The sequence below is a fragment of the Telmatherina bonti genome (genome assembly GCF_933228915.1).
Source record: "Telmatherina bonti genome assembly, chromosome: 24".
NCBI lineage: Eukaryota > Metazoa > Chordata > Actinopteri > Atheriniformes > Telmatherinidae > Telmatherina > Telmatherina bonti.
In genome coordinates, this window is record NC_136633.1 from 16,699,508 (window position 1) to 16,715,996 (window position 16,489).

Sequence of the window (16,489 nt, forward strand, 5' to 3'; positions counted from 1 at the left end):
TTTGAGATGTATTAGGGTGCAGTATAACATAAGCCTTACGTGTAATCAAACATAAACTTCTCTCCACCTCTCTTTGGGTGTTGCTGGTTTCAGGTCTTGTTTGTCTCTGAGCCCTCATGATTAATTAACTGCACCGTGTCCATTTCAAACATTTAGAAACCGTTTGTGTTTAGCCTCTGGTATCCGTACTGTGCATGAAGACAGAACAAGGCCGACTCAACTCCAGTCATTTCATAACAGAGAATGAGGGCGCAAGTCGACAGAAACAAGTAAAGTGAAGTTTAATGCAGTATGTAAGTGCAAAAAATAAATAAAAGATTTCTTTGAGAGACATGGCATTTTCAATTTAGCAAGATGTGAAAGTTTGTGTTGTTAAAGTTTGGACACATGTCTTAAAATGACTGCTGGAGTTGAGTCCCTACTGTCTTCCTTTTACTATTTGTCACTTGCTTGGATTTGCAGCCAGTAAACTTTTAATAAATATTAACATGATGTACATTAAAATTGATTGCATATTAGACCCAGTGTTATAACCAATTCTACTGTCTCTATTGTCCCTTATACTGTAACAAACCCAGAATACTGTATTCATACTGTAATTTGTTTAATGTTGTTAATCCAAGCCGAATTTGCTAGATTAACTTCAAAATCAAAAGTAAAATAAGTTATGTTTCTTCTGTAATCGATGCACAGATATGTTGTAAAGATAGTATTGTGAGTATATGCTGATGTTGGGTTGCTTACGTAAATAATTTCACAAAATTGTTCACTAATATTAGCATACAGCCAGCAGTCACTTAGTTCAGCATAACTGTTACCCTAGCTTTCAATTTGATCATATCTAAGCTAGCTATTTAATGCCAAGTTGTGCTAACTGATTTCATACTAACTTTTTTTTTTCTTCTTCCCAATTTGAACTAATCTAAGCTTCAAATGGGCAAAGAAAAACCAGTAATAAAAATTAAACCTAGTGCTAAATGGTTTAATATTTTCATTTGTTTAATTTGAGCAAAGCTAAGCTGTTTGATGCTAAACTGTTCAACTGTTTAGCATCAAACATAAATATGAAACCTACTGGTGAATGGTTTAATATTTTCATACGTTTAATTTGAAGAAATCTAAGCTAGCTGTTTGATGCTAAACTATGCTAACTGTTCTAATATAAACTATTAAGACATAAGATAATGTACATTTCTTTAGCAAAAGAACAAACCAACACATATCCTAGTATTTTAAACTATTTTCTTATATTTAAGGGATTAATATGGTGAAAGGTAGCATGATTTTCTGATGCAACTGCTAAAAATAAAACACTTTCTGACTTTCCTTCAGCTTACACATAAAGATTGTTGGTTGCTTACACACTCAAAAATAGAGGTACCAGCTTGTACCTAAAAAGGTACAAATGCTTGTCGCTGGGGGTGTACTCTTTTGAGAGACATTTCTGTACCCTTCAGTTCTGGTCTATTTTTGTACCTTATCAAGTTCAACCTCACCTTTTCAAGTTATGTTTTTTATGTTTTCCACAGCATTAGGCCTGGTCCATGCCACTTAGCAATATTATCTTCTCTTTAATCTAGAAATAATCTTCAAAAACTCAAAATACTGACCAGACATACACTTAGTTTGCAGCATCTGACCTTCATTGTCTGGTGCAGTAAATGACTGCTAAGTAGTACTACTGTCATCACTCAACTCTGCTCTAGTTTGTAACATTACAGCCATTAACATTACATTTTTCAATGCTGCAGGTACCCTTATGGTCAAAATGGTACAAATTTGTACTTTATGTCACTTTGAACCCTTTTTCGTACTCTGAAGGTGTGCTTCTGGTCTCTTCAAGACCAGTATTGTACTTTTGAGAGAACATTTCTTTAAAATGTACCTATAGGTACAGAAATGTCCTTATCTTGTACCTCTATTTTTGAGAGTGTACCGTATGTTTGCATGTTCCTCTTTATTTTCTTTCTTTGCTTTATTGAAATTTCTTTTATGGTTCACATTAATGCTGCAGCATGCTATGAAATAATTATACATGCCATGCGGAATCCACACCGCTGACATTTTAATTGAAGAGCTAAAAAGAGTTAGTCGTAAAAGTAACAATTTCTTCCTTCACAAGTATTGACTGCATGTCCTCACAATGCACAGATTAATTTCTTTTCTGTCACTGTTTTGTCCTACTATTCCTGCACATTAATCCGCCAAATATGTTTCAGAGATATCATTTATGGTTTCACTGAGTTTTCTTTTTCCGTAATCTTTCATCTTTCTTTTTAATACTGTAACTGACTGTGGTGCACTAGTTTCAATAAAAAAACAACAACTTTGTATGACTGAAACAAAGGGACTCCAGAGTTATCTGTAGTGAAAATGGACCCCTGACCCCCACCATCCATTCACATGCCTGGTTTGTGCACCCTTCCTACCTCCTGTGTTGTGGTAGTTAGTCTGTTAGCATAGAAGCTGTTTTTAAGTGTTGTGCATGTTTGTGTTAGCTTGTCAATTTACCTCTTTGCTTTGTTAGTGGTTTTTCTATTTGGTGGTAAGTTATTTTATAGCAGCCCCCCCCTCACAGATCTGCACTCAGTGATTTCCATGATTTTACCCATGATCCAGTTTGGTGTATGTCAGTGGATTCTTTGGAAGCTTTGCAACTGGGCAAGTATGCAGTTACCACTTGATACCATGTAGTAAACATGTAGTGACTCTATCTGTAGTGGCAGTAGATTAACTTTTTCTGTCTGGACAATTATATTTTCCTAAAGAGTTGCCAGAAGTGACGTTCACCTAAAATCACCCCAGATTCCTAAAACTACTGATTTTAGGTGTCATTTTATATAATAATACAATTACATATAATATTCCCTCATTTTAAATTAGATACTAGCATAGCTGTATCTGATTAACACTTCATATCTACAACAATACTTGTATAGGACTACTTATTAACAAAATTTGTAATATCTTCTTTCCTTCTTTGTATGTATTTAACTATCTTGACCATAGAATTAGAGGTAGATCAGAATATTGTTGGGGAATAATTACTTTCTGCAACATGATAGCTGTCGGGAGTTCAGTTTAAGATAATGTTATTGTCTTAATATGAAGTTCATTGCCATTCAGGTTTATTTCAGGAAAAATATTCATATATTGATTTATTTTACACAGTATTAATGCAAAAAAATTGCATTAAATCTGAAAACTTTCCTCTGCTATCAGTGTGAAATTATACAAAAAAATCAACACATATTGGCAATGAATTTCATTATTGTATTATTTACTGCAACACCTCCCCTTATTGTCTCATTTTTTCTTCTCTATTTCCCCTCCTTTTCCCACTTTCCTGTCCACCATTAGAAAGTCCTGGTTCAGAGAACTCTCCATCAGGAAGTCCCCATGTGGTTGTCAATGGCAACGGCTCTGTAAATGGACCAGGGATTGACGGCACCGGCGACCAGGGTGTGAAGCAGAGTCCTGGGGGACTGCCGCTCTCACCGTTAACCAGCCCGCTGCTCACAGAGGCTGGATATATCCGCAATGATGACGAAGATGAAGCAAGGAGGAAGGTGAGCATGCAAATTCCAGTCTGTTTTTCTTAAACGGCCACAACATCGTACAAAACTAAAGATCTTAACAGTTTACAGATGATTAGACAGCTTAAAGAGAAGATGAGAGGGATTTATCAATATATGGCCAGAGAGGTGGATCGATCTCATCTTTCTGTTTTTGTCCAGAAGTTTCCTACAGACAAGGCCTACTTCATAGCCAAGGAACTGTTGACCACTGAGCGGACCTACCTCAAAGACCTGCAGGTTGTCACAGAGGTAAAGATTTCTGGGTCATTTTTGCAGCTTTTGTCATTTTTTACAGTTTTGAAAGCAGCAACAGCAACAACTGGGAAGTACATCAGCATTTACTGCCCACTTATTCCAGCATTAAATCTTTATAAAGCCATCTGTCTCTATAGAGCGAAGGCTCTATACTGGAACAGCGAGCCTAAACGGGTTGTTGTCAAAAATGAACTCAACTAATCATTCTAAAGGCTTTGGTGTTTGAACTGTGCATCAGAACCGGTTTATTAAGCCTGAACACTGGAATGTGGACGCTCGTTTTAGTCCAAAATTTCACAAAAAGTGGCCACAGTTTGGTCTTTTGGAAGTCAATCTGGTGTTTTTACAGTGAAGTAGAATCACAAGCCAACAGCAAACGTGACATTAATGTTACATTAGAGCTGTTTCAGCACACTGTTCCAGCATCCTGGGCTTCTCTTATTCCCGTTCTTAAAGTAGGCTTTTATATGCATTTAGCTCTGCTCAGAGCTGATGACTGAGATTCAGCTTCTGAGGGTTTATGAGTAATTTATCGTGCAGAACAGATGAGAGATGAAAATACAGCTTCCATGTGTGCTGTTAAATCCCATAGAGTGAAATGCATCTGTTTGAATTCTCCTCCTTTTTAAGGCGAGGAAACGTGTTGTATATTGTTTGGTCGTACAGACCATTAACTTCTGGCTCTTTGGTTTACAAGTAAAGCCTCTAGAATCAACACTCACAGGGTATTTCTAAATACATCTGGAACTCAAATCCCAGGATGAAAGTGCAGGGAATTTGGGTCAGACTCTGCTCTTGTACGATTCAGATTTAGTGTCTGCTAACAAATATGCAGGAGTGTAAAGAACACCAGTGGGGGAAACACAGGTTCAGTCACCTGCCTGAGAAGTTGACTGTGACCTTTGACGTCATTGTAGAGGGGAAAAAATGTCTTTTCAGGTTTATTTTTCCTCCGCATTTTAGTTTTTTTTCCACTTGTTGGCAGTTTCCATCCTCTTTGATGTGGGTTGAAGGCATGAGCTTGCGCTTTTTAAAAAAAAAAAAACCTCTTAAATGTTTTCTTTGGGTGGCACAGCTCAGGGCTGAGATCTTAAACCCCTCCCCTCCCTCTGGTTTCTCCCTGTCACCCATCTTTTCTCCTGTGAAACAGCTGGACAGCCTCTCGTCACATTCCTGTGTGATTTACGCTGAAGGAAGGATATAACACCTCAATGTCGGGGGTTGTAGTCTGCAGTATGGGGTTTGTGTTCATGTCTCTGATGGATCTCCACTGTCATGTTCTTTCAAGACCAATCTGTCAATCTGACCAATACCAACCTGGTATTCAGGTGTCTGTGGGATCTTATATGTGTGTTTGGAAGCATCCCTTCTGGACTCCCTGATTAAACTGATTGCTTCACCGCAGAGTCCTTCACTTTGCTTTATTACTGTTTTGAATGCTTATCTTAATTTTGCCTCTCAGGCATGTTTACAATTTGTGACCCCATTTGTTTATTTGCACATGTTTTTGTCAATCTTCCAGTCTTTCCAGAGCATTGCAGGAAAAGATGAGACATTTCCAGACTCTGTTAAGAGCCTGATCTCCACCCACTATGATCCGGTCTACAAGTTTCACCAGGGATTCTTAAAGGAGACAGAGCAGCGGCTGGCACAGTGGTGTGTATAATCACAGATCTGGATTTGAATGTACTTGCAAAGGTTTTGGCATGTGCTAGGGTTTTTTTTGTGTGTGTGTGTGTGTGTGTGTGTGTGTGTGTGTGTGTGTGTGTGTGTGTGTGTGTGTGTGTGTGTGTGTGTGTGTGTGTGTGTGTCATGCAGTTGTAATAAAAAAGATCAAACCTTGTCTCAACAATCGGCAGCCATGGGCTTTTGTAACTAGAAATGCCAGTGTCTTTTTAGAAGATACTGCAGTGCTGGTACATTGATCTATTGTTCTACATCACAGATTTGCAAAATGAATATCTAAAGAAGTTGCTGGTGTATTTTGTAAACAGGTCCCAGTGACCTATTAACAGACCTCTGAGACTATTAAGAATGGCAGTGAATTGATCATGCTTTGGACTTACATGACAGCCTGTCTGACAATGAATGATCATTGTTAGAGAGAAACATAAGTTCAGGAACATATATAAGTGTTTACATTATTTATTTGCATATAAATCAGGTGTAATATCAGGGCGGAAGCGGGAGCTTATGCCAACAATTAGCAGGACATACCCTGAACAGGTCACCAGTCCATCGCAGAACTCTTGTTTTCCTTAACTTGACATAGATGACCATTTTTAAAGGTTTGCTGCAATGAAAAAAACATATTAAAGTCACACTTTAAAGCAAAGCTAAATGCTGTATTATAAATATACTCTTTGTGCTTCCTGCCTTTTTGGGTGGGTGGGAGGGGGGTCAGTGCTAAAATAGAGGAAATAAAAATGGGAAGATCGAAGACCTCCCGTCCTGAGAGAAATTAAGCTCTCCACTGACATCTAGTGGTAAATAAAGGCTACTGCACTCCAGTGACCAATATTCTCTCCTGCTTATTTTCTTGTTCAGGGAGGGTCGCTCTAACGCCCACATTAAAGGAGATTATCAGCGAATTGGTGACATTTTACTGAAGAACATTCAGGGTCTGAGGGTAAGTGCCCCACATCTCCCTCTTATTGCTGGAACAAGATTTGTTGTACACATTTACACCCTGACTCTCCTCTTGGCGTCAACTCCTCTGTAATGCAGCAGTTGACGGTTCATCTCCAGAAACATTCAGAGTGTCTGGTGGAGCTGGAACGGGCTTGCAGGTAGGTGGCAGAATAAACTAAAACCTTCCCAGACATGTTTCTAAAATGTTAGCAGCATTTTGAAAAGGATTTCGTGCCGTCTGTCCTCAGGTCCAGTCGGAAGGTGGAAGCCGTGTGCCGAGACTTTGAGCAGCAGAGAGTTTGCTACCTGCCTCTTTACATCTTCCTCCTCAGGCCTCTCCATCGCCTGTTGCACTATAAACTCATCCTGGAGAGGCTCTGCAAGCACTACCCGCCCACCCATGATGACTTCAGGGACTGCCGAGGTACCCGCTTGCCTGCTGTGTTTGTCTGCATGTCTCTTCCACCCTGTCTCCTTTTTATAACCCAGCCTCCTCCCTCCAGCGGCCCTGGCTGACATCTCTGAGATGATACTTCAGCTTCAGGGCACCATGATGAAGATGGAGAACTTCCAGAAGCTTCTAGAGCTCAGGAAAGATCTGACCGGCATCGACAGTCTCGCCATCCCTGGCAGGGTTCGGATCTTTACATGTTTAATTTTAGTTTTGAATCCTGAAAATAGTGACTCATCTTGGACTTTTGACGATTTTGACTTCCTGTTTCTGTTGGACTTGCAGGAGTTCATCAGGCTCGGCTGCCTCAGCAAACTATCTGGGAAGGGCCTTCAACAGAGAATGTTCTTCTTGGTATGTTTTTCCACTTGATTATGGTATTAATAATGTTTAAAAAAAAAAAAAGATTCTTCACTGTCTTAACTTGCTTTCTCTACCAGTTTAGTGATTGCTTAGTGTACACCAGTCGAGGGATGACTCCGACCAATCAGTTTAAAGTTCATGGCCAGCTGCCTCTCTACAGCATGACGGTACAGTATAATAGTCCTCCTTCTTTAACTTGAGCAGCCAAAATGCTATCATTGCATCATTATGGTGTGTATATCTTGCAGATCAGAGAAAGTGAGGAGGAATGGGGCGTCCCTCATTCGTTTACACTGTTTGGACAGCGCCAGTCTGTGGTAGTCGCAGCTAGGTACTGAAACACACACACACAGAACAGACTTCATCTGAAAAAAAAGCAATAATGAAAAAAAAAAGACGTGGAGAAGCGTTCAACCTTAGAAAATGAAGCTATGAGCTTGTAAGAATACAACTTTCGTGTATAAATGGAGGTCAGCCTCAATAAAGCTGTTTTTTTTTCTGTCTCTGCGAGAATTGTCCCGCGTCTTGATTGTCCTCAAATTTAATTCAGCTGTGTGACCTACTTTCCACTCAACGGCTTGTTGGTGGATCAGCGTTTCATCTAGTTGTAAAGCAGACTGTTATTACACAGCTGTAGTGATGACAGTGTTTGTCTTTTGTCACCAGCTGTGCTTCAGAGATGGAGCTGTGGGTGGAGGACATCAGGATGGCCATTGACTTGGCAGAACAGAGCTGCAGTCCCAATGTTGACCTGCTTTCCACCAGTCCATCTGACAACAGTATGATTTCCACTGTTTAAACCTTTACGCTCATACTTGTAGACATCTTTCTACCCCTCTTTCCTCTATTTATCCAGACAGACACGAGAAATCTCCATGCTCTTTCATCATATGTTTTACATCACCAGATAGTCTGGCATCACATACGTTAGCTTAGATTAGCTTACTTAAAAAAGCCAACACTTTAATGTCTTCTTATTGTGTTTTTGGGGGGTTAGGGGTACAGTTTGGGCTAGGTTTTATTGGTATGCGGTCATGAACAAAGAAGCCTAAATAAACACATGGAGTCTGGTCTGATTATTAATGCCAAACTGACAGAACACCGACCTTTTTTCCATCAAACACTTGCCAGTGTATTTCACAAAGCCTCCACCTGCTGACCTTTAGTCAGACGTTAGAAGCCCCATTTGTCTTTTATCTGCGTGACTCACACAGTTTAAAAGTATTGCCTTACAAGCAACAATAAAAAGGCGCTCATCTTTCTTTTTCTGCAGAGGAATAATTGTTGAAACAGCTTTGATCACTATTTTGGCTCGGTTCTTTGTCCCGTATTCGAGGAGGTGCTCCCATGGTAACACCTCTTGAAACGTACATTATCAACCGTCGGGTCATGTTGCTGCAAACGGTTAACCCATAAACACCCAAACCATTGAAAAATGATCAGATAGGTCCATTTTTTTTTAAATATGTGGTCTTTATTGGGCCTTTTAACAAACTGTGAATGAAAAAAGTACCAAGTATTTTAGGGATATTCCCTATTTATTACTGTCATATGTCAAACTTCTTATAGTATATTCTACTGCTTTCTGGTGTCCATTAAGGGGCAAAAAAAACAACAACAACAAAAAAATTTGATTGTTTTTAACAGGATTTTAAGCAAAGTTTATACCATAAAGTGATGCCAAATGTCTCAGAAACCATATGTATCATACTGTATATGCCATGCTGGGTTCTTATGTGTTACATGCTGTAACACATAAGCGTAAGGTAGTTACATGGAGTTCAACGGGGGATGAGCTTGTTTCTCAGAGGTAATATGATTCCCCAACTCGGCCTGTTTTTCCAACAGTAGCAGTCACGCCTCTGGTCGTCCATCAGCTGCAGCTCTGCTCATGTGCACTTTTGCATTAGAGAGGTTCGAAGTTTCTATCTGGTAACAGAGCCTAATGCATTCCTACATGGGATGGTTTTTAGCGTGTACACAATCTTCTTACAAGATGACAAAACACTGCTATAAACTGCACACTTAGTGGCCACTTTCCTAAAAGCCAAAAGCGAATCTAACTTATCACCTGTAACATTTAAGGTAAGACACAGCTAGTAATTTTTTTTTTTTTTTTTTTTTTTTTTTTACATCTTCTAGTCAATTTTGTGACTTTTTTTCTTCCCCAACTTGTCTTTTTCTCTGACTACAGGAAAGAAAATGTAAAAAAAAAACAAAAACTTTTTTTTAACTAGTAGTAATGTGAAGTAATAAATGCAGATATCCACAGTCCGCTCTGCAGAAAAACACTTTAAATCTACTAATAATATGTCAATAACATAGAACTTTCTTTCATAGAAAATGTTCCCAGATTAGCACAACTTTGGCTGATTTGCATATTTAAATATACATCTAAATTTAGCCTTATTCACCTTTAGTGTCTCTCCCTAATAAACTGTGCATGGTGCGGTTCTTTGTCCTCCAGAGCTCTCTGAGGATGGTGGAGCAGAGCAGGAATCAGAGGAGGAGCTCTGCGGCTCACGTTCGTCTCTTGAGCGTCAGGGTCACCGCGGCAACACCACTGTGCATGTCTGCTGGCATCGCAACACAAGCGTGTCCATGGTGGACTTCAGCATTGCCGTGGAGGTACCCCATGTGTTTGTTTCTCAGTCACATCTGTGTTGAGCTCTGTTTCTTTACTACGGACAAACATGTCCCAGTGCTGCTTGTTTGTCCTCGTCTTCTCATTTTTTTTGACTATAGTACCATCTGTCTTCACCTTATCTGTATCTGCTGACTCCATCTTTCATCCTTACCTTCATTTGTTTATCTGCTCACACTCATATTAGTAGAGATTGCAATCTTCAGGTGCCGTAGTGTGTTTTTAGCTAGCTAGCTCTTTCCACCCGCTGGTGGAAAGAGGTACTGCAGCAGCTAAGTGCTCTTTAATCAGTACTGGGAGATTTTCCCGGCATTTCACTGGGAATAAATGCTTGAAGTTTCACTATCCAACCATATAATTTCAGCCTAGAAGTTAATATAAGAGCAGACTGAAGCTAATAGTTGTTTTTTTTGTCTGGTTTCATTAAGCTGCGTGTTCTTTCTTCTTCTTGCCTTGTGTGACAGAACCAGCTCTCAGGAAACCTGCTGAGGAAGTTCAAGAACAGCAACGGCTGGCAGAAACTCTGGGTGGTCTTCACCAACTTCAGCCTCTTCTTCTACAAGTCGCACCAGGTTAGACGTGGAAGCATGTGCCGTAATTTTACAATGCAGCCGTGTTACCTGTCCCTACTAAACGAGGAGATTATGTCTGCCTGCAGGATGAATACCCTCTGGCCAGCCTACCGCTGCTGGGCTACTCTGTCACCGTCCCCGCCGAGTCTGAGAATATCCACAAAGATTACGTCTTCAAACTCCAGTTTAAATCCCACGTGTACTACTTCAGATCAGAGAGCGAGTACACCTTTGAACGGTGGGTATTCGCTGCAGTTAAGTCTTCACTCTGTGATTAAGTGTAATGAATTATGGATTAATGCCTGACCTCCATTCCAAATTCCCTGGATTTAATTGTTCGAATTTCTCATTCAGCTTTCTTTAATTAAAGCCAACTTCCTCCCTAATTAAACCCATTTACTTGCCAAACTGAGCTGCTGAGAAACAGATGCCTAAAAAAATCACCCTAAGCACCGTAAAGGCTCACCAAGTAACCTGCCTGCTTGAGCTGCTTTTGGCTGAAAATATGTTGTTTTCTTTTTGTTTTCCAGGTGGATGGAGGTGATCCGCAGCGCCACCTGCTCCACCAGCCGCTCCCTGCCGAGCATGAAGAAAGATCTTTATTGACTAATCCACATTCCTCTTCGTTTTAACGCTCATCTGGGTGGAGATCTGGAATTGAGGCTGCACAAATAGCAGAGAGGAATCACATTAAAGGCTCAGAATCAGGTTGCAAGCTGCAGCGGTTCAACTAGCCAAACACTTTTCACACTCAAAGGTCCTCCCACTTCATGTCCTCTGTCTGTCCTATTACACTTTCTGCACAGCTAGTGTCTGATTTAGACGTTTTCTGTGCCAAACTGGAAGTTGCTGGCAGTTTTTTTATTTTACTTGATGCTACTTGTGATTTCACGTCTGCCTTATTTACAGCTGCTCACATGCACAGCAACTTGGTTTACAGGTGTAGGATGTTGAAATGTGAGTTTTCCATCACACTGCCCTTGAGATTTCTAGTATCCTATCCAAGACATTTATAAAATGGATTTATTCAACTATGTTGAAAGATGTGTGCATGTGAACACACAGCATCAGTATATAGAATATGTATAATTAGATGACTTCATTGTGATGACGGTTTGGATACAATTAGAAATCATTTTCCTTTTTTGGAAGGCGCTTTTTTGTACAGTATTTTGATACACTGTGAAACATTGGACTCATTGTTTTGTTTATTCTTTTTTTGAGAGGACAAGCCGATTTCAGAACACTTTGGACCTGCTCCCAAAGCCAACAGAGATTTTAATGGTTGATTGCCACTGACTCTGTCTTTTCAGTGTTTCTTCAGCTTTTTTTTTTCTTTTTTTTTGGATTTTACTGTTTTAAATAAGGATGGAAAGATTGTGTTGCTATAAAAAATAAATGAAACAAATCAGAAAATGGTCTTTTTATTTTTATTCAATCGTCGTGTTCCAGAAACCCTTCGTGGATTAGAAACAACGCTGGTGATGAAATCACTTTGAGGTGAAATTAATGGGAAAGGTTAAACAAGGTTAGCTGTATCTCTGTGTCTGTGACACATTCACACACACACACAGATAACAGATCAGAACGCGCCGTTGAATCCAGCAAATTCCAGAGAAATCCAACAGCAGCTTCACAGACATGAGGGACTTCCACTGTCTTTTGTTTTGCTTTTACAGAAATAACTTGGAATGGACGCACCAGCAATTGTCTCTGTGCGTTTGCCAAGAAATCACAATAAAAATAATTGCTGCTGTTAAGAAAAAACTGTTAGACGAGCTGGGAAACAAGCACACGATTCAGTGTTTTTTTTAAAAAAAAAAACTTTCTGCCTTTTGCATTTGCTAGACGTAGTTCGTAGTTCAGCGGGAGTTAACTTCCACAAATATTTTAGCGCTAATGCGAAACCAGATGAGACATTTGGAAGTCTGACTACTGGCCTTGTTAAATATTCACATTAGAACATAAAGAATGTAAAGTAAAGAATGAAATCGCACCATTTTGTGATTAAATCACCGCTCTCTTTTAATTCACGGCACGGATTTCCCTTCCAGTTTCTAAAGTTAATAGGAGTTTGCAAAGTCATAAAGCTGTGCTTCAAGTACTAATCTCTCTGAGCCTCAACAATCACTCACTAATCACTGAAATTTGTCCTGATCTCTGCTGTAGCTGATCGTTTAAACCATCCATTTGTCTTAAATAGGAGAAGAAGAACGTTTAAAGGTCAGTGTGTCAGCTTTCACTGGGAACTCAGTGATCTGGCAGAATTAGCATCGTTTTCACAACATCCATCCATTTTCTGAAGCCTATCCCAGAAATCCTTTCTGACAACATAAAACATGGAAATGTAGGAGTTTTGTAAAAGCAGATTTATATTTTCAGTGTGTTTCACAAAGCAACAAATACCAATTAAAATTTGGTCCATTAAAACTCCTAAACTATGGATAATAAAGTAAAAAAATGGAGGGGTTTCAGTGCCGAAGCTGTGTTCAGCAACATGATGTGACAAAGCTGCATAAACACTACAACGAACCTTAAATTTAATAGCAAATCAAAGACTATCAAGTGAAAATGATTCATATTATTTCACTGCATTGTGGAAAAATACGGCACATTGTGATTTTAGCTTTAAAGGTTAAGGAAAAAAAAAAAAACATACCTGAGAAGATCTTCAGGAGTGTTGCAAGATATGCTATAAACAAAAGTAAAATGTTTTGCTTTTCCAGTTTTTTTTCCCTAAATAAATTTCATACAACAGCATTTACACAAACATTAAAACTTCCTTGTTTCATTTGAATAGTTTTTAAATTATTTCAAATCATCAAAATAGATTCAAATATATGTTAAACTACATGCTGCCCTTTTTTTTCTGCCTCTAAACTCCTTAATTAGTCTCGTATTTCTTCATGTCTCTTGATTTGAAGACGGTAAAGGCATCGCTACGTGAAATTTGGGACTGTGTTGGTGTGTTCTCCACCCACTCTGCTGACACTACATGTAGGATCACATGTTTTTATGTCAGCGCAGGGAGATTCATCAGTCTCGTGCTTCTCTGGTCACATAAGTGAGGCCATGATCTCCGTTTGAGTCGTAGCTCTCGTAGCTGGGCAGCGTGGGCCACTCTGGCTGGTAGGTTGTGGTGCTGTACACAAACGCCTCTGTGACGCTTCTCGGCGTTGGCCTCTCCTCTCCATCCGTCTTTCCTGTCCACTCCTTCACCTCTAGTTCGACCACAGTCCGCTGGTACATGGTGGGGACGCCTTCAAAGTCGTCCAGGAATTTCAGCATCTGGTCGTCCACTTTGTAGATCTCCCCGTGGACTCTGTGACCCTGTCCGGGGAGGTTGAGGAGAAAAGGGATGTTGAACTGGCCAGCGATCACTAATGGGTACTTCTGGGTAGTGAAGGCAGAGGCGAGGTATTCAGCTTTGCCGTTGCTGCTGTCAAACATGCGAAAGTAGTTGGGCTGCCCCTTCTTTAGGGTGCCGTAAACAAAGACCCGGGCCATGAAGAAAGCAAACACCTGGGAAGTAGAAAGGGAGTTTTAATGTCTGTAGATTGGTTGCTATGCTTTCTTATAGTAGCAGCAAGTCTGAGGATCTCCAGCAGTGTTTTATGGGATTAGATGGAAAGCTAAAACTTTTCAAAACTACTGTTTTGTTTATTTTTTTTCTGCAATTTTTCTGTATTTTTGTGTTTATTCCCCCTTCTGCGTGATGCATACTGCCTCTGGTAGAGCAGAAAGTACCAGGGTAAAACTGTTGCAACACCAGAAAAGGTCTAAAACAACCAATTCCAGCTGAATTGGGAAAGCCGTACGGTGGATGCACACACAGCATGCAGGATGCTACCAAGTCGCGCTGCTGTCCTGCAGGTTTTTGATGTAACTCTGCTCCAATACACCAGCCTCACAGGAAACTGACCCAACTGCCTGTTTGGTTCTGCATCATGACTGATTAGTTTGAGTCAGATGTGTTGGAACAGGAAAACATGTGGCCTTTGAGGACAGGAGCTGGTCACCCCGACAGGCTCTCACTGAACTGCAGGAATGAGTAGTTCAGGAGACATACATTAGACTGTACAACAGTGACTTCCTAAATGTTCCTTATGACCTATATTGGAAACTATTATTATTATTTCTTAAATCTTTATTGATGTACTTATTTTATTCACTTTAATTACCTATCATCCTGTGTGAGCTGCCAGACAACACAAATTTCCCTAATCTGGTGTTCCATCTATCTAGAAGACCATCAGCAAATTTAACAGAAATAAACCTAAAAACAACATAAATTCATTTTTCTTTTCTATATGAGGTAGCACAAACATTTTACATATATGTAACTTTTATACCACTTGCTAAACATTACCTGAGTTGTTTATTATAATATAACTAGATTCCTGTTGAATCTTCTTAAAGTACTTCAGTGTTGTGTCACGTGACCTGCGGGCTCTTTGGTTTCGTTATTAATACAAAGTACACTGCAACAGTTCAATGATTAATTCTCTGTCTGTCAGTCACTGTTAGGCAATCAGGTATCATGTATTTAGACCGAAACAGCTATTAGATATTGTGTGCATATTTATCTTTTTTTGAATATACATGTACATATATATATATATATAAAGCCTACATCGATATTGTTGCGGGGTTGCTACTGTAATGGGAGGCTGATCGAACAATACTGACAAAACCATATTAAAACCGCACACAGTAGCTATATTAACCAATGAACATATGGCTGTGATAATGAGAAACAATTTCTAAAACACAACTGTTAAATTACAGTGAACAAATACAACAGTTTTACCTTGTATGAAGGAGAAAAGTAGTATTACCATCTGCAGTTCACAGGTCTAGCTGCCGGGTGGACATATGACGCATGCGCAGAAATAATTTTGATGACGGGTCAACGCTAGATGGCGCTAAAGAGTCAGAGGCGCAAAAGCAACATTAACTTTACATTAAAGACAGAAGAATGAAAACAAAACTACAATAATTGAGAAAATTAGAAAATTGAAGAGACAACAGAATACATACAATGATAATGTAACACCATAGCAAGCAGAATAGTAGTCTGATGATGTCTCGTGCTGAACACTTTGCATGAACAACATAAAACCAAATAGAAGTAATGAAATAATCAATATGTATGCGCAAATATGCTTCAAATATTTCCAGCGCTGATAATTAAAGGTTTGTTTTAAAAGCAGAGCTGTAAATAAAAACAGAGAAACAGAACAATTTTCTGTAATTAGCCATTTATTATTTACACAGTTGGCTCCTTTTAAATCCACTTTATGCAAAATAAATAATATATGACCATGTAACTTGAATATTTTCACAGCAGAGGAGAACGTTAAAAACAATAAACAACACTACCAGTAATTTATGAGTATCAGCACTTATTTAATACTTGCAGTCAGAAAGAGTTGCTGCTGTCTACTGAGTAACCACAAAAGAGCTAAGTAAACAAATAAAGATTATTACTGCAGCATTGGGTGCAGCAGACAGACCTCATGAAGATAAAGCTTAAGTTGGCTCAAGGGAGGATAATGTTGCTCTCACTGACTCTTTTAAAGACTCTTTTTTGATCTGACTCTACCCCTGTGACTCACCAGTGAAGGCTTGTTGTTGAGATGATTCTGGACTGTATCTTATAAAACTCAGGATAAGGAAGTCAGTGATCCAATAAAGCTCCACTTTTGCAGAATGAAGGAAGTCTAGTGATGCAATAAGGAATGATCTGCCCTTTCTTTCTCGCTGGCTATATCTTAGTTTGTCTTTTAGTGTCTTTTTCTATTATCTAGACATGGTTCATTTTAGCCCAAACGATAGAATCAAAATCCATTAAGAAATCTATTACTATATGAAAAGTATAATAAGAAAAGATGGGCATACTTATAGTTTTTTTTTTCAGTTCATGTCAGTTAAAGACAAAATGTCTCATAAACTTTTAAGGCTAGTTTGTAAGGCTCCAAACTAGCCTGTGTTC

The 16,489-nt window shown here is 39.2% G+C and overlaps 2 protein-coding genes across 2 annotated transcripts in view; one reads left to right on the forward strand and one right to left on the reverse strand.

Annotated features, from left to right (window-relative positions):
* The window catches only part of LOC306774220 (FERM, ARHGEF and pleckstrin domain-containing protein 1-like), a 64,774-nt gene extending 53,052 nt beyond the window's left edge, over positions 1-11,722 (forward strand). Inside the window, exons 14-28 of the mRNA XM_079264210.1 lie at positions 3,361-3,569; positions 3,738-3,827; positions 5,356-5,489; positions 6,381-6,462; positions 6,561-6,622; positions 6,713-6,888; positions 6,968-7,098; positions 7,201-7,269; positions 7,356-7,445; positions 7,527-7,609; positions 7,945-8,057; positions 9,746-9,906; positions 10,387-10,494; positions 10,581-10,732; positions 11,025-11,722. Coding sequence (XP_079120336.1) covers positions 3,361-3,569; positions 3,738-3,827; positions 5,356-5,489; positions 6,381-6,462; positions 6,561-6,622; positions 6,713-6,888; positions 6,968-7,098; positions 7,201-7,269; positions 7,356-7,445; positions 7,527-7,609; positions 7,945-8,057; positions 9,746-9,906; positions 10,387-10,494; positions 10,581-10,732; positions 11,025-11,100 — 1,736 coding nt within the window. The 3' untranslated portion in view covers positions 11,101-11,722. The remainder of the gene's footprint in view (positions 1-3,360; positions 3,570-3,737; positions 3,828-5,355; positions 5,490-6,380; positions 6,463-6,560; positions 6,623-6,712; positions 6,889-6,967; positions 7,099-7,200; positions 7,270-7,355; positions 7,446-7,526; positions 7,610-7,944; positions 8,058-9,745; positions 9,907-10,386; positions 10,495-10,580; positions 10,733-11,024) is intronic.
* A 1,196-nt stretch (positions 11,723-12,918) lies between these two features.
* Positions 12,919-15,377, reverse strand: LOC306773709 (gamma-glutamylaminecyclotransferase B-like). Its single transcript, XM_079263603.1, has 2 exons — positions 15,305-15,377; positions 12,919-14,016 (listed from the first exon to the last, which is right to left on the reverse strand). Exon 2 carries the CDS (start codon positions 13,999-14,001, stop codon positions 13,531-13,533), a length of 471 nt encoding a protein of 156 aa, XP_079119729.1. The 5' UTR covers positions 14,002-14,016; positions 15,305-15,377; the 3' UTR covers positions 12,919-13,530.
* Positions 15,378-16,489: the final 1,112 nt, after the last annotated feature.